General features: G+C 39.7%; 1 protein-coding gene across 2 annotated transcripts in view; it reads right to left on the reverse strand.

Moving 5' to 3' along the window:
• The window catches only part of SLC17A5 (solute carrier family 17 member 5), a 68373-nt gene that overhangs the window by 29281 nt on the left and 13780 nt on the right, over window positions 1-25312 (reverse strand). For both annotated transcript variants that reach the window (XM_054722197.1, XM_028156201.2), the window contains exons 2-6: window positions 21968-22164; window positions 10839-11072; window positions 8229-8316; window positions 4399-4485; window positions 3093-3211 (exon numbers count right to left, since the gene is read on the reverse strand). In XM_054722197.1, the coding sequence (XP_054578172.1) occupies window positions 3093-3211; window positions 4399-4485; window positions 8229-8316; window positions 10839-11072; window positions 21968-22164 (725 nt within the window). The remainder of the gene's footprint in view (window positions 1-3092; window positions 3212-4398; window positions 4486-8228; window positions 8317-10838; window positions 11073-21967; window positions 22165-25312) is intronic.

Below are 25312 nucleotides of genomic sequence, written 5' to 3' on the forward strand. Positions count from 1 at the left end.
CAGTAGTTATTTAAATCCTCCCCAAAGTCAATGAATCCAAGTCTAAATTATAACAAGCTCCTAATTCTCACTGAGATGCCCTATGGTTCCTCATGATGTGCCTTCTCCATCACTAAAACAAACCAAGAAACCCAATTTTGTTCAACTACAGGTATGTTCTTGATGATCTTTGGCCAGGGGGGCACTGACACCAGAGGACTTAAGACATGTCCCAGGCTGGCTGAGGCCCCCTGCCTTCTTTGTTTCAAAGATTTCCTGTGCATCTGTTGTTGTTTTTTAAACATTACTTAATTAATTTATGTAATTGATTTTAGAGAGAGGAAGGGAGGGGAGGGGAGAGAAGGAGAGAGAAAAATATCCACCAGTTGCCTCCTGCATATGGGATCTAACTGTAACCTGGGTATGTGCCCTGACCAGGAATTGAACCCACCACCTTTTGGTGTACAGGACAACACTACAACCAACTGAGCTACACAAGCCAGAGCTTATGTGTCTGTCTTATAGCACTGCATCATGCAGACTACACTATATTGAAATTCTGTTCATTCATGTCTGTCTCCCTCTGGAGATCACAGATCCCATAAGAACCATGTCTTGTTCACTTTCTTTTCTTTTTTAAGCCCCCAGTACATGACAAAGAAACTAGGACATTGTAAATTGTAAAAAAATGTTTAAAGGATGAATAAAGTACAGCCAATGATCTAGATCTCTTGGATCCAAGATTTAAAGGTGAAGTTTCATGAAACACATTATTTTATGACATTTCAACTATGACATCATCTGATTTAAGAATGCAGTTTGGGGTTTTATGAAATTTTATCTTTCTAACTCCTCTTGCTTCTGAATATTCTACTTTCTGAAGCATATGAAAGGACAAATTAACCGTAGGTTTGGATAATGGACAGATTTAGACACACATCAAGTAGAGAAAGCTTTGAAAAAAATCTAAAACTAAAAAGTTTCATAAGTCCATGAAAATAACAATAGAAGAAGCTCACTGTTGCCCAGTAATGCTGAGAAAATGTGACAACCATATAAAGTTTTATATGGCAAGACCTGTTAACATGGCATTACATTCTTTTAAAAAAATATATTTTATTGATTTTTTACAGAGAGGAAGGGAGAGGGATAGGGAGTTAGAAACATCGATAAGAGAGAAACATCGATCAGCTGCCTCCTGCACACCTCCTACTGGGGATGTGCCCACAATCCAGGTACATGCCCTTGACCTGGAATCGAACCCGGGACCTTTCAGTCCACAGGCCGATGCTCTATCCACTGAACCAAACCGGTTAGGGAGCATTACATTCTTTTTATTGGTTTCTTCAAGGGAAAAAGTGGGTGATTCATTTGATTAACATCATGGACACTAAGATCTCAAAGTAACTTTCCTTATCACAGTGCTGATTTCTTCTAATTTTTTGCTGACCTTCGGCAAAGAACAAGATATGCCATATTTTTCTAAAGTTCAGCAGTTTGTAGATACACTTGTAGCAAAATTTATAAAACTTAAAAGAAATGTAAATGAGTAAATGTTTAAATTCTACCTGTCTATGCTTTCTATAAACATTGAAAATATCAACAATGGTTACTTATTGGGCAAAAGTTTCAAATGAAATATTTTATGTTCTTAAACTAATAAAGTGACTCTGAAGCCATTAATAAAGCTAAGAAAGGACTATATATATTTTAATTTTTCTTAGTGATTTCAGATTATCTTTTATTCCGCTCAAAAGGCAAATATATATATTTTTAATCCTCACCTGAGGATATTTTTCCATTAATTTTTCGAGATAGTGGAAGAGAGAGTGAAAGACAGAAAAGTATCGATGTGAGAGAAACCCATCGATTAGTTGCCTCCTGCATGTGCCCTGACCAAGGCGGAGCCTGCAACCAAGGTACATGCCCTTGAATTGAACTCAGGACCCTTTAGTCCACTGAGCCAACCCAGCTAGGGCCAAATATTTTGTTTTCATGGCTTGAGTATTTCTTATATTAAATTGTGACAGACTTTTATTTCTGACTTGCTACTGTGTTTAAGTAATAGAAATCTAGTTTTAATAAGATTTTTTTTAAAAGATCTACTGTAGAGGGGCAAATAGGTATATATATTAAATGTGCTATCATCATTAAATCACACTCATTTAAAGTACAGATAAAAACATACTAGTTTTCTAACAACTGACATATAGAATAAGATTCTATATGTATCTATATGAATCTTATAAGTAGCTATAAGATTCCTTTCATAAATAACACATTTTATTTTCTACTAATTAAGAAGAAAACAAATTTAAGATTCACCTGATAATCATTACTCTAGAATAGCGATTTTCAACCAGTGTGACACAAGAATTTTTAAAATATGCAATATTTGACTATTTAGTCAGGGCACTGACCTCTTTTCCCTTAGACTGTCAAATTAAAAAAAAGTCAACAGCCGCCCTGGCCAGTGAGCCTCAATTGTTTGAGTGGCGTATCATGCACCGAAAGAAAGGTTGCTGGCTCAATTCCTGTTCAGGGCACATGCTCAGGTTATTAGGTCCTCGTACTCAGGAAGCAACCACTTGATATTGCTCTTGCTCTCTCCCCCTTCTTCTCTCTCTAAAAATCAATAAAAACTTATTTTACCAAAAAATGACAAGAGCCAACACAACAATAGCTATCTGGTGTAAATGAATCAAAATTATACCTATATTTTTTATCAGATTAGCAAAAAATATATACTATTTTTGTCTGCTACAGAATTTTGGTAATTAGTGTGCCATAAGATGAAAAAGGTTGAAAACTGCTGCTCTAGAAGGTTTAAAATAACTTCAATTTTTTCATAGATTTAAGCTAGAGAGAATTAGAATTTATCTGGCAAAACAAACAAATACCTACTTTGTACATTTATTTCATTTGCCTTTTCCATTTTGCCTAGAGCATGCACAATAAAAATACCTGTTAAAAATTGGGATCTGAATGATTCAGATCCATAAGAATGAAACTTGTAATAATCTAATTTGCGTAATGTGGTAAAAAAAAATTGGTATCTTAATTCTTAAGAGAAAAGTTTCAAAATTATTTTTAAAATATGCCAAAGTCAATACCTGATTTTTTAACGATGAAATAATGTATTCCTTTTCCTGGTGGGAGATTGTCGTGTGAGTTTCTGGTGTATTACTAACTAACCAGATCCATAAAACAAACCAAATGATTCCAACAATACCTTAAAATAGAAAAAGAATAGTTAAAATTATTCTAATATAAAAATTAGAATGCACCAACAGTAATTCTTACATGTGTTGAAAAAAATATGTAATTATAAAATCAATGTATATTGGTTTCAGTTTAGTTTTTATTTTAAGTTCCTCTCATAATTCTTTAATGGGATAATTGCTATCTGTATTATTTCCTATAAATTTTGAAGAGAACAACTTTTGACCATATGACTCTGCCTTTCAGAGTATATCAGACAAGTCTTTTATTTTTATTTATTTGCAAAAGTTTATTTAGGAAGTCAGAGGTAGAAGTGAGCTATAGAAGCAGTGAGCCAGCTGAGCTTTGTGGGCTCAGGAAACAAGTTAGAGACAAAAGAAGGGCCCTTGACCTGGGGTGGAGGGCAGGGGTAGGCTGGAGGGGGTTAATGGGAGAAAAAAGAGAACATATGTAATACTCTCAAAAATAAAGATTATTAAAAAAAAGAGAGAGAGAAAAAAAACAACCCCTTCCCCCCAAAAAAAACCCCCCAAAAAACAAAAAAACTAACAAAAACAAAAGAAGGCCTTTGAGCTTAGGAAAAAAAAATAGGCAGAGAGAAGGAGAGGGGAAAAGGCATGGGTGTGCTCCAGAGAGAGAAAGAGCAAGCTGGCAAACCTTTTAAAATATAAATTTCCACAAGCTATAATTTCCACAGGTATCTGTTAATTGTTTTATGTTGGTTTTCTTTTGTTTTGATTGCAGATAGATTTTCTGCATAAAATGTCTTTGTGGCAATCTAATTTATTGAAAACATGTATCATTATGCTAATGAGACTGGGAAGTAAAAAGCCCTGGGACAAAATTAAAAATAACAAGTGAAAGCATCCTACTTTGCCTGAGAAGAAAATTTTCAAAATACACATTTCAATAATATTCAACATAGTAATTTTTGATAGTAAGTATAGCATTTAAGTCTTGGATTCAACAGCAGTTTCTATTGCGAAATATCCCCAAACAAATATCAGGTCAAAACTCAGTTAGATCATTTAAACCATATCAACTTGAAAAATAGGTTATCAGTGTTTTAGAGCTTTGTGATTTTGGAGATGGTTACTTCAGTGAGTTGGAATATATATTTTTAACTAATTATGAGAATACTATTACATTTTGGATTCGTTACACTATAATTTAGGTTAAATTTTTCAATGAACTTACCAAAAAAGTAGAAGACATAAGTCCAATTCATATAGAAGCAAATTATTCCAGAAAGAGGAAGAGAAATTACTGTCCCAAGCTGTGCTCCTAGAACAACAACAAAGACTTTGTAAACTTTGGAGAGATGAACAAAGACTTTGTTACCCATCTATTGCTTAAAGAAGATGGGTAACAAATAATGGAGAAAAGAAAGAATGATTCAGATCCTACAAGAACTGAATTAGTCACATGTAAATACAAACAATCCATTTTCTTAAGGAATCATTTACCAGAGAATCCACAATATGTAAAATGTATACATTAATATGTAGTTCCATTAGTTACAACTATGTAGCTATTGCATTAGAAGGCATCTATCAATATAAGACCTATTATAATATGAATGGGTAAATGTCACATGTGTTAGGAATTCAGGTATCTGAGGTTCAAAGGTGATCTCTAAGACTGATAAACATAACCTAGAGCAGCATACTTGATGAAATAAGAATGAAACTTGTAATAATCTAATTTGTCCACAATATGTTACAAATAATTGTGTCAGAGAAATAAATAATAAAATTAATTTTAACTGCTATACACAAGACACCTTAGTGGGTAGGATAGGAGCTAAAATAATCAGATATTGTCTCTTGGCTCAAGTTGTGGTCTTATTATTATACTAGAGGCTCCGTGCATGAATTCATGCACGAGTGGGGTTCCTAGGCCTGGCCGGTGATCAGGGCCGATCGGAACAGTCTCACCCAGTCCCAGTCAGGGCCAGCTGGCCAGGGGAAGGGACCACGGGAGGTTGGCCGGCCACAGGAGGTTGGCTGTGGAAGCGCACTGACCTCCAGGGGGCAGCTCCTGCATTGAGCGTCTGCCTTCTGGTGATCAGTATGCATCATAGTGACCAGTTGTTCAGTCGCTTAGGCTTATATATAGTTAGATATTAGAAAGTGTTAAGTGTCACAGAGCAATATGAAAGCTCAAATATAAGACAGATGACCTCTGACTTTCAGAGGTCAGGAAAAGATGTAAGAAGCAGCAGAGGGCTTTGAAAAGATGGGTAAAATTTGGTCCCGTAGAAACAAGGTAAGAAAGAAGATATAGAGGTAGCTGTAATAGAATGGGTAAAGGCATGGAAGTAGAAAAGCAGAGAGTGGATTTGAGAACTTTGGGTGAAGGAAAAGAAGATAAGGGCTGGAAAACAAGTTGAATAGTTACGGAATATGTCCTCCATATCAGGTACTCTGTGCCAGGGCATAGGCTAGTTGACATGTGTGGAGAGCGGCTATAGAGTTCAGACAGGATCAAAGCCACATACAAGTCCCAGGTTGGAGGGCAAAGCCTTCCCAGCATGATTATAGCCAAAGGCTATGGTTGTAAGCTTGACCTTATAGTCGGACCCTGCAGTCCTAGGTAGCTAAGAGATGTGGGCTGCAGGAGGTGCAGCAGGTGCTGCCAAAACAAAGCTTGATAAGAGTTCAGAGAATAGCAACAATAGGAAAGAAGCAGATTTGAAACTCGAAAGAACATTGTAAACATCTTGTCCTTGTTTTACTTTGTGTGATCTGACTATAAAATAAAGCTTCGGCTTACAGGCTGTGTCACCGTTTCCTCATCCAAGCACAGTGATCCACCTGGCCCCAACTGTATTCTCTTGGCTGTTTTCTTTAATCCTTCACTACCCCTCCTCAAGTTCACCACTGGCTGTGCTGGATGTGATTTAGACAAGAAGTGGTGAAGAGTGTAAAAAATGTTGACTAATAATTCGAGGATAGACTGTATTCAACTGGGGAAGGGGAACCACAGATAGAACCTGTTCTTGAACTTATAATCAGATTTCTCATGTTAATCTCTATACAGCTGTAAGAATCATCTTCTTAAAATATAAATTGGGTCATGTCTCTCTCTTGATTAAAAACCTCTGATATCTATGCCCTGACTGTAACAGGATGGGTAAAGGCATGGAAGTAGAAAAGCAGAGAGTGGATTTGAGAACTTTGGGTGAAGGAAAAGAAGATAAGGGCTGGAAAACAAGTCGAATAGTTACTGAATATATCCTCCATACCAAGTACTATGTACCAGGGCATAGGCTAGTTGACATGTGTGGAGAGCGGCTATAGACCTTACAGGGTGCCTTAGTTGGTTGGAGCATCATCCCATACACCAAAAGGTGGTGGGTTCAATTCCTGGTCAGGGCACACACCTAGATTATGAGTCTGATCCCTGGGTCAACCGATTGATGTTTTCCTTTCTCTCTCTCTCAAAATCAATAAAAACATTTCCTTGGGTGAGGATTGAAAAAAACAAAACCAAGAAATAAAACCCTCTGATGTCTCTGCATTATATTTTGGAAATAAAAATCCTCATTCTTTCCTGCAGCCTATAAGGCCTGATATTATCTGGCTTTTGTCTATTTCTCTAAACTTTTATGCAATTTCCTTTTTATTCATTATGTTCTAGCCACCCTTAGTGATTTTTCATTTCTTTGAACCCTCATGTATTTCCTGCCTGAGAACCCTTGTACATGTTGTTCTGATGGGCTGGAATGATCTTCTTTCTGCTCTATGCATGACTAGTTCATTCTTACCCTTTAGATTTTAGCTTGTAAGTCACCACAGAGAGGCCTTTCTCAACTACTGTATTGAAAAGCAGTCAGGTAAAAAAGTTTTAATTCAGTTAATACAAGAAAGGCTAGAATTCTTGTGTAATCTGGTAAAATTATAATTCACATATAAAGCCTATGCTATCTCACTTATAGATAAAAATGATGGCAAATAAATGCATAGAAAAAAAGATATATGAAGAGAGGGGTTGAGAGTCATGAAATGTGTATTAGATGATAAAATTAGAAATCACAATTTAAGGATGAGCCTTCAATTTTCCAGCCATTGGACTTTAAAGAAAAACACATAGCATCCTCACACTGGCTGGTTTTGCTCAATGGTTAGAGCATTGGCCCTCAGACTGAAGGGACGGAGGTAGATTCAGGTCAGGGTCCTGTGTTTCAGTTGCAGGCTCGATCCCTAGCACAGGTTGGGGCGCATGCGGGAGGCAACCAATCGCTGTGTCTCTCTAACATAGATGTTTCTCTCTCTCTGTCTACCCCCTTCCTTCCACTCTCTCTAAAAACAAAATCAATGGAGAAAATGTCCTCGGGTGAGAATCAACAACAATAAAAACTCCCCACAAAAAACCCCATAGTATTTTCTATACCAACTAGAGGCCTGGTGCATGAAATTCGTGCACTTGTGGGGGTGGGGAGGTGTCCCTCAGCCCGGCCTGTGCCCTCTCACAGTCCGGAGCCCTTGGGGGATATCCAACTGATGGTTTAGCGGGGCTAAGCCGGCAGTCGGATATCTTTAGTGCTGCCACGGAGGTGGAAGAGGCTCCTGCCACCACTGCTGCGCTCACCAGCTGTGAGCCTGGCTCAGGGCTTCTGGCTGAGTAGTGTGCCCCCTGTGGGAGCGTACTGATCACCAGGGGGCAGCTCCTTCATTGAGCATCTGCCCCCTGGTGGTCAGTGCACATCATAGCGACCAGTTGTTCTGCCGTTCAGTTGATTTGCATATTAGCCTTTTATTATATAGGATATCTGGAAAGTCAACATTTTAAAAAATAAATTATGGTAGATGAAAAAAATAACATTAGTTAGTTAAGCCACATTGCTTTATATAGTTGTGCCAAAGGAAAAAAAAAAGAAAAATAAAGTTATACTCCCAAAAGTTAATTTTCCCCCAAAGGAGGCATCTGACACTATATGATGCTGGTGTTCAGGCACTTTTCTCCAAGGTTGTTATGTACATAACCAATTATAGCAAAAACTTTTAAGAGAATAGTTATCTCACCTGCATATGAAATGCTAAGAAGCTTGCTTCTTTCAAGAGGGGGAGCCCAAGAAGACCACATGGCATGCATGGCTGGAAATGTAACACCCTGAGGAGGGGAAAAGGATATTTCTGATGAAATATAAGGTAGTTGTGCTAACGTTTTAAATTCAGTTGAATTTTATTGCAAGAGAAATTTCTGGATAAGAATCAAACCAGAATCAGGTTCCATAAAGTGAAATGCCTTTATAGCGTTAAGTGACAATACCTTATATAAAGTACTTTCATAATCTGAACAAAGATTTGTGAATTCTATCAACTGATTTGAGGACTAAGGTAAAGGTTACAATAAATCTAAAAGAATGGACTGAATGATGACATAAAAGACCCCTCTCAAGATTAATTTTACTCATTCACTTTATTAAAGGCCTGAATGAAATGGAAACGTTACCAACATATAACTTTTTAAATTTAATTTTATTAATATATTTTTATTGATTTCAGAGAGGAAGGGAGAGGGAGAAAGAGATAGAAACATCAATGAGAGAGAGAATCATTGATTGGCTGCCTCCTGCACTCCCCCTACTAGGGATTAAGCCTGCAACCCGAGCATGTGTCCTTGAGTGGAATTGAACCTGGAACCCTTCAGTCCCCAGGCCGACGCTCTATCCACTGAACCAAACCAGCTAGGGCACCAATATAACTTTTAAAAATACTGAGCTAATACTTTGGGATACTGGAAGAAATTCAAGTTGATCTTAATTGGTAAAAAAAATGGTCTGGGGAGGGAATAAATTCAATTACAGTGTGTATAGTCTTTGTGTAGTCTCAATTAATCTCCTTGAACTTCATATTCTTTATATGTAAAACAGAGATAATACTCCCTATCTTGCATGCTTGTTGTAAAAATAAATGGTACTAGTGCTATTATTAATGGAGAGAAGAATATATGCTTTATTACTTTGTACTTTCTGCTGATTCTTTCCAAAAGAAAAAAAGAAAGAAATACTAATAGAAGCAAAATGACTTAGACAGCATTCCAAATAGGTAATAATCTGTATCATGGAGCAACAGGAGGAGTCATTATGGAAATAATAAATCTTAAGACATTCGGAAATGTCAACCGAGATTATATTGTGGAAAACTTTATTATAAAACCCTAGGGACAATGTAGGTATATTTTATGGTAAATCAGATGCTAGGGATGAAAGATGCCGACCTGATTTATGGATGAGGCAATGTACATGTGATACATATTGGAGGAATAAAGACAAAAGAACCTCAGAATAAAAACAACTTAAATTCTATTCAGAAATAAAATAGTCACTTGAGATAGCAGTAGTAATACAATCAATATACTATAATGCTAAATTAGTGGCATCAATAGACAGTGTGCTAAAATATGAGACTACATGCAGCAAGGAGATTCAATACCTGGAACAAAGAAAATATACTACAATTAAGTGTAATCTACTTAGGTAAGGAGAAGAGGAACCTGGTAATACAGGGATAATTTTTATTTTGTAGTCAAGAGTGATTTATTTAGTACATCTCTATTTTATAAGGACAAAATGTTCAGATGAGTGATCAAAGCTTAGTACTTGGCACTTTCCAAAGTCCTCTAGCAATCATACTATTTGAGCTGTGATTGAATATGGGGCAGGTATTTTAGTCCAAATTTTAAAAAAATAATGGAATTGAGGCCTAGACATTAGGACTTACCTAACATTTTCACAGTGAAGGTATTATTCAAACTCTGTTTTTATGACTCCAGTTACTAGTTTTCTAACATAGCATAATACATTACTACCTGAAATAACCTTCATGCTCCACACCAAATCTAGAGGCTACTATTTTGCTTGGGTTAGAGAAGTGTTAAGCGAGAGAAAACTAACCTATGCCTTGGTTTAGTTAAAAGAAACAACAACAAAAAAATCCTTATTTAAAGATGGAGGTACAAATAAAAAATGCTAAGAAGAAGTGGAAAGGAAAAAAGGAATTAAAAGTTTTTAAATGATAAAAGTCTTAGGAGGGGAGGGAGAAAGACATAAAAATTAATAATAATTCTAAAAACAACAGAAAGAACAGAAGAATCACAGAAACAAAGAAACTTATATAAAATGACAAATAAAATAATTTCTCTAAGTTAGAGGACCAGAAAAAAGAACAAATGACAAAGAGGAAATTCTCTGAATAGCAACAAATTTAAAAGTAAAAAGGTAATTCAATAATCTATTGGGTAAAATGTGTTTTAGGTCTGTGCAATCAATGATACAGCAGAGATAAGCTATGGCAAAATTCCAGAGGTCTGTCTTAACTGTTTTAGTAGTGTTTTATTTTATTAGCTCCTAAAGTAAAAGAGGGAGCTATGGAATGTCTCCTAGAAAAAGTTTTCTCTGCTCTTTCAGTAAAGCTTCCAATGTCAGGGTACTCCCACTCAAGACTTTATTGACCATAAAGGAAATCTATTCAGGTTATTTTCTAGTTAATCATCTTTCTTGGTAAAAAATAAATCCCTATTATCTTCCAATATTAATTTTTGGTTCATATTCATACCAAAGAATGGTATCTTTAAAAAGACAAGAAAGCTATATAGAGTAAGAATAAAACCAGAAGAGAGAAAAAAATTACCTCTCCCAGTCCTTCCAGTGCTCTGAGTACAATGAGGGCTCCAACTCCGATATCTGCAGCAATGGGTGTAAACAGGGTGAAGACAGAAGTGCCCAAGATCCCAAATCCTAGCAGCAGTTTCCCCCCCACTTTGCTGGCAACATATCCTCCAGGAATCTGTGTGATGATGTAGCCATAAAAAAAAGAACCAAGAATCCATCCTTGAGTTTCTGCATCCCATTTGTATCTTTTACCCTATAAAGAGTAGAAGGGGGGAAAAAAACAACAAACTTATAAGACCTTCATTAAACAGCTCCTTTATCTTACTGGCATGCAAATACATAAAAATGTAATTCTGAACCACTGTTTTAGACTGAAGAACACACAAACTTTCTAAAAGGTAGGCGAGTCACCATGACACATGCATGCAGTTTCTTATCTAGAAGTGAACGGAAAATAATTGAAAGACAAAAACTTTAAGAAGGCTTGTTATTTTATGAAACTAGATTACAGGATGAGTTGCAGAGGTTTTGTAATGATCAGGACCAAGAAGGCTCAAAAAAAGCTTAATCCAGAAAGCTACTAAATAGGCTACTGTAATGACTGTGCCAAGCTTTGAAGCCAGGCCTAGGTTCCAGGCTAGCTCTATTACTTACTGGATTTATGTTCCGGGAAGAATAAATGAAAAGGCACATAAAATAAGGCCTGACACATACTAAGCGTTCACTTAATGTTGAATATTAGTATACATAAATATGGATCATTAATATCTCCCCATTGCAGACCAAGCACTTGAATAAGCATACAGAACAATACAAAAGAACAAGAATTTAAACCAAGCCACAAAATTCATGTGAATAGGAAATGTTTAATTAGTAGCAGCACATAGTAAGTAATAATGAAGATTTAGTAAGTGATCTGAATATTTGACATTTTTAATAGCTGTATAACTGAGCCAATATGTCAAGAACCATTCCAGGATTTCTCTTTATAAGGCAGATGAAGAGAAGTAGCTAGATTAACAAAAGCACTTGCCAAAGGGAAAGATACAAAACAAATCCCTAATTATCCTTGTTTATGGTACCAATTTGTAGTGTATCTGTACAATTTTAGGACTTTAGTTATACAGTTATATGTCAAAGGTTGGCATGGGTGAAAGTGGGTGTATGTACCCAAATATGTATTTAGCAACATTAGTTAAGTCAAATGTAAAGATTTTTTGTACATGTGCTTCCTTGGGCAGGAAAACCTCTTTCTTGCTTGAATGCTTTCATTTGTAAATGGCAGAGGAGACTCACCCAAGTGTGATCTGGCTCCTTTGTGAGCACTGAAAATGGATGAAAATATACTCATAAAAAAGGACACCAGGCTTTTCTCCCTGTATTGTCTCCCTGTGTGATAAGCAAAATAAAATACAGTCACGTGCCACATAATGACATTTCAGTCAATATGGGGTCACATATAGTACAGTGGTACCTAACATTATAACGGAGGTGAAAATTTCCTATTGCCTAGTGACTCTGTAGTGCAACACATTACACAAATACTTCACATTGTGTTACAATTGCCTATAGTATTTAGTACAGTAACATGCTCTATAGGTTTATAGCCTAGGAGCTGAAGGGGAACAGAATTTGTTACCCCCAAATATGTCTATTTGGCATAAGGGTTATGCTAGGCTGGTTAACTTTATTTTAAATAGCATATATGGGAGAAGCTCTGAAAACCAAGTAGAAGTTACCCTGTGAAGAGATTAGCCCAAAAACATATATCCATAGCCCATCTTTGCAAACAACAGTGTGATGAAGGCCAGGGAAGTGGGGGTGCTGGGTGGAGGTGGGCAAAGGGGGTGGGGGAGAGGGAACATCTGTAATAGTGTCAACAAAAATAAAATAAAGGACATTTAGATTTTAAGAAATCTCCATTTGTAAGGGTGTTTTCCTCTCTATACCTGGAAGGTGGGGATGACTTCATCTCAGTGAAGAAGTATATGACTTAAATCTCCATAACAAACTTACCCTTGTGTACTGGGCTTTTCCTTTTAGACTGACAAACAAGCAAACTTCCTACAAGGTAGGTGAGCCACAATGATACAGATACAGTTTCTAGAAATGAATGGAAAATAAATGACTCCCTAGACCCCCAACATCTTCCTTTGTCTTTAGCTGAAGATGATCTTTAAGGTAGTGGCTTCAGCCATTTTGGCAGTTTACTCAGTTTTCCTGAGTCTCTCTCATGTTTAAAGGAAGTGTGTACACTATCAAACTTTTGTTTGTTTTTCTCCTGTTAATCTGTATTTTATTACAGGGATGTCTAGCCAAGAACCCTTAAGGGTAGAGGTAAAATTATTTTTTCTTCCCTACACTGCAATAGGCTATAGCTTAGGTGTGTAGTAGGCTATACCATCTAGATTGGTGTAAGGGCACTCTATAACGTTCACACAATGACAAAATCACCTAATGATGCATTTCTCAGAATGAATCCCTGTCATTAAGTGGCACATGACTGTATTTAAAGTGTTTAAAACTCAATTCTGAACAAATGATAAACACAATGATCAATTCCACTATAATATGAGGCAGGCAAAGTGACTTAAATGACTTAGTTTAGGCATGTATAAATTTTGGAAAAGAATGTCCTAAGAAATTGATCTAATCTTATTTTTCATCCTGTAGTTTAGATGATCTAAGCTCTCTTGCAACAGTAGCTTTATAAGTAAAACAGCTATTAAATAATAGACCCATAAAAACTATCTAGCAATACATTAAACAATCAAATTTTCTGGTGTGAGGGAAAAAGAAATTTTCTTCTACCCTCCTAGGTTCTTTCAGTTTCTAATAATTAGATCTACATGAGACAGATTAACAAGAGAAAATAACCAAATTTAATTACTTATATGTGAGAACCCACAAACCAGTACATGTGGAGTCAGAGACCCCACATACCTGAGAGGTTCAGAAACAGAAAGGAAAAATTATCCTATCTAATAAAGAGGAAATATGCAAATTGATCATCACACTGTCACAAAGATGGTGGCGCCCACAGTGGAGGTGGAATTTCCGTAACATAAGATGGCTGCACCCATAGCGGAGGCCAAGTTCCCGTAACGAGCCTTAAGGAGCAATTAGCAGGGACCTGAGGCTGCATGACGCTGAGCTGGGGCAAGGGACCTCAGGCCGTGCCCCCTGCCCAGAGTGGCTTGACGGGGGACTTCAGGCTGTGCCCCCCACCAGGCAGGGTTTGACGGGGGCCCTGAGGCTGTGCCCCCCCCCCAGCAGGGCTTGATGGAGGACCTGAGGCTACGCACCCCTCCTGGGACTGGGCTGGGGGACCTGAGGCTGCGCCCCCCCACCCTGCCCAGCAGGGCTTGACAGGGGATCTCAGATTGCACCCCCTGCCCAGCGGGACTTGTCGGGGGGCCTCAAGTCATGCCCCCTGCCAGGCTGGGCTTGACTGGGGACCTCAGGCCATGCCCCCCCGCCCACCTGGTGGGGCTTGACAGGGGCCTCAGGCCCCACCGCCCACCCTGAACTGGGCTGGGGGACTTGAGGGTGTGCCATGGGACCTCAGGCTGTGCCACCTGCCCTGGTGCTGGGCTGGGGGACCTGAGGCTGTGCCCCCTGTCTGGCGGGGCTTGACGGAGGCCCTGAGGCTGCATCCCCTGTCCCGGCACTGGGCCAGGCAACCTGAGGCCACGCCCCCCCCACCTGGTGGGGCTTGATGGGGGTGGGGCTGGCCGGGTCTGGATCTTACTCAATGGGGGTGGGGCTGACTGGGTCTGGGTCTCACATGATTTTGAGGCACCGAGGGTGGGCAGGGACTTGACTCTGGGTCCCGCGGCGCGCCCCAGACTCTGATAGGAGGAAGATTTTCACATACATTTTACTAATTTTCTTTCATCTCTGACACTTCTATTATAAAGGGCAAATAGCAATATTAAAATATTTCCTCTAATTAATCCCCTTTTAATGTGCACAAATTTCGTGCACCGAGTCACTAGTCTATAATAAAAGTGTAATACGCTAATTAGATTGGCCATCTTTCTGGATGTCCTTCCTGACGACCTTCTGGACGAAGCCACAGTGGCGGGGGCTGAGGCAGAGGTGGCTGCGGCGGTGGGCGGGAGCCGAGCTCCTTGCACAAATTTTGTACATTGGGCCTCTAGTGTATATATAACCTTCTGAAGTAAGGATAAGGTAAGGCACCTAGGAACTTCAGAGGGGAGGAAGGTTATTGCAAAACAATAAGAACAAACAGATGTTCAGTAATTAGAAGTTTGCCCTGGTTATTTCTGGTAATAACTCTTATTATGGGCAAGGCCCCTAATTTAAGTTCTTTAAGGTAGCAGTAAAAGTTTCTCACAAGGCTGCAACTCAAAATAATTCACATGTCAAAGGGGCACATCTTGTGGTGGCCTCTTCTGAACCCCTTCAGTCCTGCCTTTGAAACTTCCTGAGAAGTTATACATTCTAGAAACTAGGTTGATAGATTATTTCATATCTCAGTAAAGCAGTCTCAGTCTTAAAAATAGATCAGTTTAATTAAACAGTTTTATCTTATTTCAGGAGCCAATGATGCAGCTGAGTTCCAAAGTTAGGCCTCTGGTGCAAACAATCAAGTATTTAGAAGTTATCCTTATGGAAACAAAAGAAAAACTAGCCTTTATAATAAAGAGGTAATATGCAAATTAACCCTCACGCCCTCACAGGATGGCTGCCTACACCCAGGCTGGCAGGGGAGTTAGTGAGGGACAACCAAACGACTGAACAAGCAGGCTGTGTGGGGTGACCAGGTCGGCGGGAGGGGGTTAGTGAGGGATGACCAAACGACTGAACAGCAGGCTGCATGGGGCGACCAGGCTGGCAGGGGGATTAGTGAGGGACGACCAAATGACTGAACAGCAGGCTGCGTGGGGCGATGACCAGGCCAGTGGGGGTGCTGTGAGGGGTGACCAGGCTGGCAAAGGGGGGCAGTTGGGGGCCACCTGGCCAGCAGCACTGGGCAGTTAGGGGTGACCAGGCCGGCAGGGGGGCAGTTAGGGGAAATCAGGCCAGCACACAGAGGTAGTGAGGGGCGGTCAGGCCAGCGGGGGTAGGGGGCAGTTAGGGGCGACCAGACAGGCAGGCAGGTGAGCGATTAGGAGCAAACAGTCCAGGACTGTGAGAGGGATGTCAGACTGTGAGTTTAGGCCCAATCCTAGGGATGTCAAACTGCTGGTTGAGGCCCGATCCCCTGAGGGGTTCTGGATTGGAGAAGGTGTAGGCTGGGCTGAGGGGACCCCCCCCACCCCTGTGCACGAATTTCGTGCACCGGGCCTCTAGTAGTTAATGATTGAGCAGACTATAATCCCAGCTCTGAATTCTGAAGGCAGTCAAGATTTCTAGATATCTGGCTCAAATCATTTTTCAAAAGGATTAAAGGCAGACATTGGATGGATTTTCTTGGTTTGAAGTTTGAATGTCTCTGGTGATCTTTCTGCAATAGGCAAAAAGATTGTCCATATATGAGCTGTAGTGAGGATTTCTCTGAAGCTTACATCAAGTTGTCCAACTTTAGCTCTTAATGACTTTGGGAAAAGGACAGTTTTAGTTCTCAGTGGTCCCAAGTCACAGGGTTTAAATGACTTCTGGTTTCACAGATTTGTAAGGTAATGACAATTGTTCTCAATTCCTCAAAGAACTGTGTTGTAACTATAATACAATTGTGACATCTTCCTCATTTTCTTCTTTCCCTCCAGCTATGTATTTCTTTATTTTAGCTTATGGGAGGAGGCTTTTTAAAAAGTTCCTATCAGGCTTTGAATCTTTAGCTTCCAATTTTGCCAAACTTCTTTTTTTGTTTTGTTTGGTTAATCTTCATATTATATTCTTTTCATTGCTTTTCAGAGAGTATAAGGGGAGGGGGAGAGAGAAACATCGATGTGAGAGAGACACATAGATTGGCTGCCTCCTGCACACATCCTGACCAGTGGTGGAGAGCGAACCTACAACCCAGGTATGTGCCCTTGACCGGGAATCAAACCTGAGACCCTTCAGTTCGTGAGCCAAAGCTCCAACCACTGAGCCAAAAAGTTATTAAATCTTTTCAAGTGTCTTGTCAGGTTTCAGCTGGGACAATATTTCTGGCAGTATTAAACAATATCGGGGACTTGTAGGGGCTCAGAACAGACCTCCCCAAGTGTGCTACTTTGCAATGTGAATTATTTTGTGCTGAAGACATTAAGATGTTGCAGGCTTATGAGAAACTTTTACCTCTCAAAGAACTAGGGGCCTTGCCCATAATAAGAGTTATTACTAGAAATAACTTACTATGGCCTATCTATAGGGCAGGGCAAATTTCTAATTCTAAACATCTACTCTCCCTATAGTCTGTAATGACCTCTTGAAGCCCCCAGGGGCCCTTCTCTTATACTTACGTCAGAATGCCTTATATAGGATATCCCCCAAAATGTATACTCACACTTTGCATAATTATAAAGGCAGTTTATTAAATACATTCCATTTTCAAAATGAGCTATCAGCTATTATCAGCTGTTAAAGTGTGAATACATTTTTTGGGACACTCTGTATACCTCATTTTAACTTTCTATCCCTGAACCTCTCATGTGTGTAAGGTCTCTCACTCTCTCATGTATGGGGGGTTCCATGTAGATGTTTTAAGTGTGGTTATTTTCTCTTGTTACTCTGTCTCATGCGTATTTGATTATTAGACCAGCCGAAAGAACTGTGAGGGTAGAGCAGTGGTTGGCAAACTGCGGCTCGCAAGCCACATGCGGCTCTTTGGCCCCTTGAGTGTTCTAATGCCACTTCTTCAAAATAGACTCGCCCAGGCCAAAAACCGACTTCTGCGCATGGGCCATGAAGTTTCAATCGCACGTGGTATTTTGTGGAAGAGCCACACTCAAGGGGCCAAAGAGCCGCATGTGGCTCGCGAGCTGCGGTTTGCCGACCACTGGGGTAGAGAAAAGTTTCTTCCTTCCCCACAGACTGAAGAGGATGCAGAAGTCATTACCTTCCAGAGTCATTTCCTCTGATAGGCAAAAGAAAACACTGCCAGTCTGCATGTCCCAGGCAAGCAGAAAGCCACTCCAAGCCCTTAGGACACAGGCAATAGCTATCCCTAGGAGAAAGAGGATTAATAATCAATTGGTCTGGATTTGGGAAGGAAGAAACAGTGTGAAATTTTATTTCCCTCTCTCACTGGGCTCATGAGGTAATCCGTTTACAAAAACTCTTGGGCATCCTCCCTGAGTTTAAGAATTTAATTATGGCCTTTAGATTTGGCCTTAGACCAAGGAGTGAAAACTATCTGAGGAAATCATCTGTAAGGAGTAATTGTCAGTCATATAGTCTTTTATTTTAGGTACCTTTTATCTTTTTAATTTCTCATTCTCTCTTTCCAACAATCACTCAATGAAACATTTTTTCTTCTTCTTTAGCATGTCTAATTAATATTGCATGAGTGGTGAATTTATATGCCTTTCGTTTCATAAAAGTAGGCAAGGGAAATGTTTCCCAGTGAGAAACAATGCCCACCCCTGTAATACATCAGGTAAGAGACCCAATAATTTCACACAAAGCTTGCTTAAACATTCAAATTTTCATAATCTTACCAATCCCTATATTATATATTATTTTAATCTAATTGAAGCCTGAGTCAGGAGTCCTGGAAATTTCTCTTTTCTATTCCCTGACCATTTACCCACAATTGTGTAAAAAGGTCCCCAGTGAAGGGTCCAGCCAAGGGATCCTGCCCTGTTTTCAATCTTTAACTTGATTAACCAGCCTGACCGCTGCCCCAAATGATTGCTGGTCAGGTTTCACATTATAATCTCTGCCTTCTGACTTTAAAGTTATCTAAGCTGGGGTAAACAGAATAGATTTGTTTGAGGCCCTTAAAGTTGAGAACCAACAAGTGGCCACTTTGGTCCATCCAGCCTTTTGGTAGTACCATAGTAAAAGCTTTGTTTTAACCCCATTAGTGTCCATTTTATTTACTTCCTCCCCCGCATTTTTAAAAAATATATATTTTATTGATTTTTTACAGAGAAGAAGGGAGAGGGATAGAGAGTTAGAAACATCGATGAGAGAGAAACATCGATCAGCTGCCTCCTGCACACCTCCCACTGGGGATGTGCCCACAACCAGGGTACATGCCCTTGACCGGAATTGAACCTGGGACCCTCCAGTCCGCAGGCCGATGCTCTATCCACTGAGCCAAACAGGTTAGGGCTACTCCCTCCCCTTTTTAATAATCACCTTAAGATTTTCACCCTACTGGGACGAGTTCTGTGACTCTAGTTTGTTTTCTCTTTGTTTCATAGCTACAATACTTAAAAACAGGCATTTCATTCTATTTGATTTGGAATTCTTTGCTTTTAAGTGCACTTTTAAATGATCTAATCTAATTGGAACATTAGGCACAATTGCCTTTGTAATTTTAGGTTACACTTTTCTCAAAGGCTGGCAGCAGTTTGGTAGGACCCTACCTGTAAGAGTTTAGACCATATTCGTTTGACCATGTTTTGGAGCTTCCAACCTGATGGTTACCAAGCTGAGTTCTTAGGACACAAAAATTTTAAGTTGTCTTTTAGTAAGATTTTGCCAATTTTTTCCTTCCCTTTTTCTTCTTAAGTGCAGGACAATTGTATTCCCATTGTATTTTTTTTAAACAATATCTGCAAATATCTGAAGGCAATCAGGAAGGGGTCTGAGTGGACTTGTATTATTCTTCTAATTTCTGTCCTTCCATCTTTTAAAAAAAAAATTTGTATTGACTTCAGAGAGGAAGGGAGAGGGAGAGAGATAGAAACATCAATGATAAGAGAGAATCACTGATTGGCTCACCCTGCACGCTCCCCCTCCCCCCACCCCCCCCCCACCGGCCACTGGGGATCAAGCCTGCTATCCGAGCGTGTGCCCTAGAGCAGAATCGAACCCGGGACTCTTCAGTCCACAGGTCGACACTCTTATCTACTGAGCCAAATCGGCTAGGGCTGTTTTTCCATCTTATTAAGCGAACCTTAATGATCAGCAATTATAACAATATGAAAGCTCTCTAAAATTTTTTTTTCTCTTTCTTTTCAATTTAGAAGTTTTTCCAATTCAAAGGATCCATCATCTGATCTTGACAAGTAGAATCTTAATAGCAACTCAAACCAATAAGAACTGGGGATACAACAGACATCCCCAAAGGCGAGTGCAAAAAAGTGCAACCCTGCCCTAGCATAGAGCTGCGGCCTGCAGACTGAAGGGTCCTGGTTTTGATTCTGGTCAAGGGTACATGCCTGGGTTTCAGGCTCGATCCTCAGTAGGGGGTGTGCATGAGGCAGCTGATCAATGATTCTTTCTCCATCATTGATGTTTCTATCTCTCTCCCTCTCCCTTCCTCTCGGAAATCAATTAAAAAAAAAAAAAGATGCAACTCTTACAAGAAAAAATTCACTCCCAGAATTAGAAACAGCCATTCTAAAACACAGGGAATCATGTATTCCCTGACACCTTATTTATTTATTTGTTTGTTTATTTTGGGGAGAGAGAGAGTGAGAAAGAGATGGGCAGAGAAAGAAACCTAGATTGTTGTTCCACTTATTTATGCATTCATTGGTTGATTCTTGTATGTGCCTCGACTGGGGGGTCAAACCCGCAACCTTGTCATATAGCGATAATGCTCTAACCAACTGAGCTACCCAGCGAGGGCCAACTCCTCTCCTTTTAATGGGGTTAAATTTCCTGTGCTTAGATTTACAGCTCCCACAGGGCTTGCCAGATACATATGCATCATTTGACTAGTGCAAAACAAGAATGATTCTGGGAGAAAATGGATAGACACAGAAAACTCCCTTGAGAGCATGGCATGGTCTTAAAACTGAATTCTCAGAACATATAACAAAATGAAAGGAGAAATACCAGAGACAAAGAAAAATAGAATACAAAACCTATGCATATTTATACCAAATAATCAAGAGTCACTAAACCCAAGAAACTAGTTTTAAAAATATTTTCTCCTGCTAAACTAAATTTAGAAAAGGAAAAAAGAGTCTGGTGTACTCACTACTCTAGTACACCAGACTCTATAGGTAGAGATCTGGGAGTTGGGCCTGGCAAGAATTCTTACCATTTTTTTGCTGGGTCATGTTAGAGGACCAAAGAACTTTCTATTGCAATAGCATCGGGATGAGCAGTAAATAGCTGTGATATATTCTGCTCACAGTGCTGTGTGGGAGGAAGAAACTTTCCTTTACCCTCAACATTATTTTGGCTGGTCTAATAATTAAATCTACATAAGAGAGATTAATAAGAGAAAATAACAAATTTAATTATATATGTAGATATGAAAACACCACACACATGAGAGGTTCAGAGACAAAATGCTTAAGGTATTACAGGGTGTTCTAAACTAAGGATGAGGCAAGGCACCTTTGGGCTTCAGAGGAGAGGAAGATCACTGCAGAACAATAAAAGCAGATGTTCCATAATTAGTTTACACTCCTTGCCCTGGCTGGGTAGCTCCGTTGGTTAGAGAATCGTCCCTGATACACCAAGGTTGTGAGTTCAATCCTCAGACAAGGCACATACAAGATTCAACTAATGAATGCATAAATAAGTGGAACAACAAATCGATGTTTCTCTCTCTTAAATCAATAAATAAACAAATTTTGTCCTCCCCTTATAGATAGGTCATAAAAAGTTACTTCTGGTGATAACTGTTATTATGGGCAAGGCCCCTAATTTGAAATTTTAAAGGAGAGATAAAAGTTTCTTGTAAGCTCACAGGGTCACAGCTACCTTCACCTGAATATAATTTACATTCCAAAGTGGCATGCCTTGGAGAGGCCTGTTCTGAACCCCTTCACTGGTACACCAAACATGTTTTCCACATTTTCTTTAAGGGTGATATGTTTATAGAGGAAATAACTTTTCAAATAGATCAAGGTGTATTACACATGCTACAAGTATTACAGAACAATAGCAAAAGTTAGTTATAAGTTACTGTCCAACCAGTTCCTGGGAAAACATAAAAGAAAGTGATTGAGAATTTACATGAAGAAATGTTTTTGATTTTTTGTAGGATGAAGAAAGACCTTGCAATATTTTTACTTAGATATATTTTAAGATTAAGATTGCTTGCTTTAAAAAAATAGTACTTACTGTTTGATTACGAATAACTTTATTGGAAGCAGAATGCTCTGCACACTCCTTAGAAGTTCTATTATTTGCTAAAGTTGTATTTGAGTCAACCATATCCACTAATGCAACACTCAGATTCACACGTAATGCATAGAGAACGAAGAAACCAAAAAAGGCCAAAACTGCTAAGTTGTAACGAGCAGAGCAGCACACTGGAGCTGAAATAAAAGATTGGGGAAAAACTTTCATTAAAAGAATAACAGATGATATTGACTAAATTACTAAAAAGGTTACCTTTTCTGAGGTAAATATTGAATATTTTTCTCAGAATAAGCATATCTAAAATCATTTGTCAAAAAGAATTGTTCCTGGTATCTGTAGTGAATAAACATTTAACACATGCAAGCCTATACTGTAAAAATTTCTTAAAACATGGAGGTAATAGCTTTATCAACTTTGCTCAGAAAAATTTCCATTCCAGAGTCAATAGTGAACCCAATTCCTGCCGGCTGGCAAAAATGAGAAAAATAGATGAGGGGGTTTAATGGCATCATTATTTCTAAAAAACTATCTAAGACATGGCCAATAAGTACTTGAGTACTCACTAGGGCATAGCATGTATACTACTGACTACAGTTTAGTAGCCATCTCATTGTAAATGTAGCATAGCACAAAAAGTTTACTGCCAAGGCCAAGGCAGGAAACTCCCCTTGATAAATTTCTTTAATAATAAATAATAAATTGCAAGTTGAAAAACTTGCAGAATCTATGAAAATTGCAGCATATGTGGCAGTTTCTCAGTTGATCATGCTTACAGGCCCACAGCAAAAAGGGAAGTGTGAATGTACTGCAATACTTCTTTTAAAAAAAGGCCGACAGAGTAGGTTGGAGGAGCCCATGAAAGAAGGATCATGTGAGAGAAGTCTGACCTATTTTAAACTCTAATTATAGGCTTATGCACATATTTTCTCCTTCTTCATCTTTAAAATCTTTATTTTTTAATTACAGATGCTGCCCCGTTTCCCCCCCGCACTGTCCTCCTCCACCCTGATCCCAATCTGCCCTAGGCTTTCCTCACCCTATTGTTTGTGTCCATAGGTAATGCATAGCCTATCTAATAAAAGGATAATATGCAAATTAACTGTCACTCCATCACAAAGATGGCGGCACCCAGTCCTCTCAGCCCTGCCGGAGTCCCCCAGTTCTGGGGGGTGGTGGCCACTGAGAGTGGGCAGCATGCTTCATCGCCACACCAGCTAGGGCCGGTCCCCCGGAGCCAGAGCAGACACGGACAGGAACAGGGGGACTGGCCTGCAGCTTCTGCAGCCGAGCGCAGGCCCAGAGAGGAGACGGCGGGCCCGCCTCCCTCGGAATCAGTGTGGGTCCCTCCCAGCTCCCGTGGAAGCAGTGTGGCTCCCTCCCACCTCCTGCGGAATAAACGTGGGTCCCTCCTGCCTCCTGTGGAAGCAGTGCGGCTCCTGGCAGTGCTGCAGTTCCTGCCGGCTCCCGCGGAAGTGGCCGGCAGCCTACTGCGCGCGATATCGCCCGATGGGCTACTAGTATACACATAAGTTCTTTGTTTAATCTCTTCCCTCCTTCCCGCTGAGATTTATCAGTCTGTTCCAGGTTTCCATGACTCTGGTTCTATTTTATTCATCAGTTTATTTTGTTCATTAGATTCCTTGTTTGATTTTTATATTCTATTGTTGATAGATAGGTATTTATTACCATTTTATTGTTCATGTTTTTTATCTTTTTCTTCTTCTTCTTCCTCTTCTTAAAGAATACCCTTAAACATTTCATGTAATACTGGTTTGGTGGTAATGAACTCCTTTAGCTTTTTCTTGTCTATGAAGCTCTTTATCTGACCATCTAAGTGATACAGCTTGGTAGAGTAATCTTGGTTGTAGGTCCTTGGTTTTTATCACTTTGAATATTTCTTGCCCGTTCCTTCTGACCTGCAGTTTCTGTTGAGAAATCAGCTGATCATTGTATGGGTGCTCCCTTGTAGGTAACTGCTTTTCTCTCACTGCTTTCAGATTCTTTGTCTTTAACCTTTGACGTTTTAACTATGATGCATCTTGGTGTGAGCCTCTTTGGGTTCCTCTTATTTGGTACTCTCTTCGCTTCCTGAACTTGTACGTCTATTTCTTTCACCAGGTAGGGGAAGTTTTCTGTCATGATTTCTTCAAATAGGTTTTCAGTTTCTTGTTCCCTTTCTTCTCCTTCTGGCACACCCATGATGCGAATGTTGGTATCCTTGAAGTTGTCCCAGAGGCTCCTTACACTATCTTCATATTTTTGGATTATTTTTTCTTTTTGCTCTTCTGATTGGGTATTTTACTTCCTCATATCCCAAATCACTGATTTTATGCTTTGATTCTCAGCATCCTCTACTCTACTGTAAATTATCCTTCATTTTTTACTGGTCCTTTTTCATGTCTATGATGTTTTTACTAACTTCCTTGAAATTCTCACTAAGTTCCTTGACATTCTCACTAAATTCCTCAAAACTTTCATTAAGTTCCTTGAGCATCCTTATAATCATTGTTTTGAACTCTATATCTAGTAGTTTGCTTGCTTCCATTTCATTTTTCTTGATATTTCTTCTGCTCTTTCATTTGTGACATGTCTGTCTCCTCATTTTGGCTGCCTCCCTGTGTTTGTTTCTATGTATTAGGTAGAGCTGCTATTTCTCCTGGAATTGGTAGAGTGGCCTTGTGTAATGTGTCCTGTAGGGCCCAGTGGCTCAGCCTGCCCAGGCACCTGAGCTGGGTATTTTAGGTGCACCCTTGTGTGGGCTCTGTGCACTGTCCTGTTGTAGTTGAGCCTTGATTGATGTTGGCATCATTGGGAGGAATTGACATCCAGTCCAATTGGCTGTGAGGACCAGTTGTGACTACAGCAGAAAAACTGCTGTGCAGGAGACACCCTATGGAGCAGGACTTGTTTCAGTGGGGCTTTGGTGCTCACTCAGTCTGCCCCTTGAGTGTGTCACTGGTGGATGTGGTAGAGTTGTAATCTGGTGTGGTCTGAAGCTGTCCACTGGGTGCACTGGCTCTGGGGCCTCCTGGGAGTTGCAAAGTCAGCTACTGCCTGTGCCCCACTTGGCCACTCGACATGAGCTACAGAACATCTGCATATGGCTGCTATTTGTGTTGGGCTTGGGGGTGCTCAGGAAAGGCCAAGCTGTGAACCTTGGCAAGCTGCTGTTAGTGCTCGGCCAGGCATCAACTTATCAAGAGGTATGGGGCAAACTGAGTCTAGCTGCTACTTGTTTGAGAGATTTTAGGCAAGTCTGAAGCCTGAGCCAGGACAGGCCATTTGTATGGAAAAGCCACTGCAAATAGTTTAGGTGGGCTGCAA

This window comes from Eptesicus fuscus, chromosome 10 (genome assembly GCF_027574615.1).
Source record: "Eptesicus fuscus isolate TK198812 chromosome 10, DD_ASM_mEF_20220401, whole genome shotgun sequence".
Classification (NCBI taxonomy): domain Eukaryota; kingdom Metazoa; phylum Chordata; class Mammalia; order Chiroptera; family Vespertilionidae; genus Eptesicus; species Eptesicus fuscus.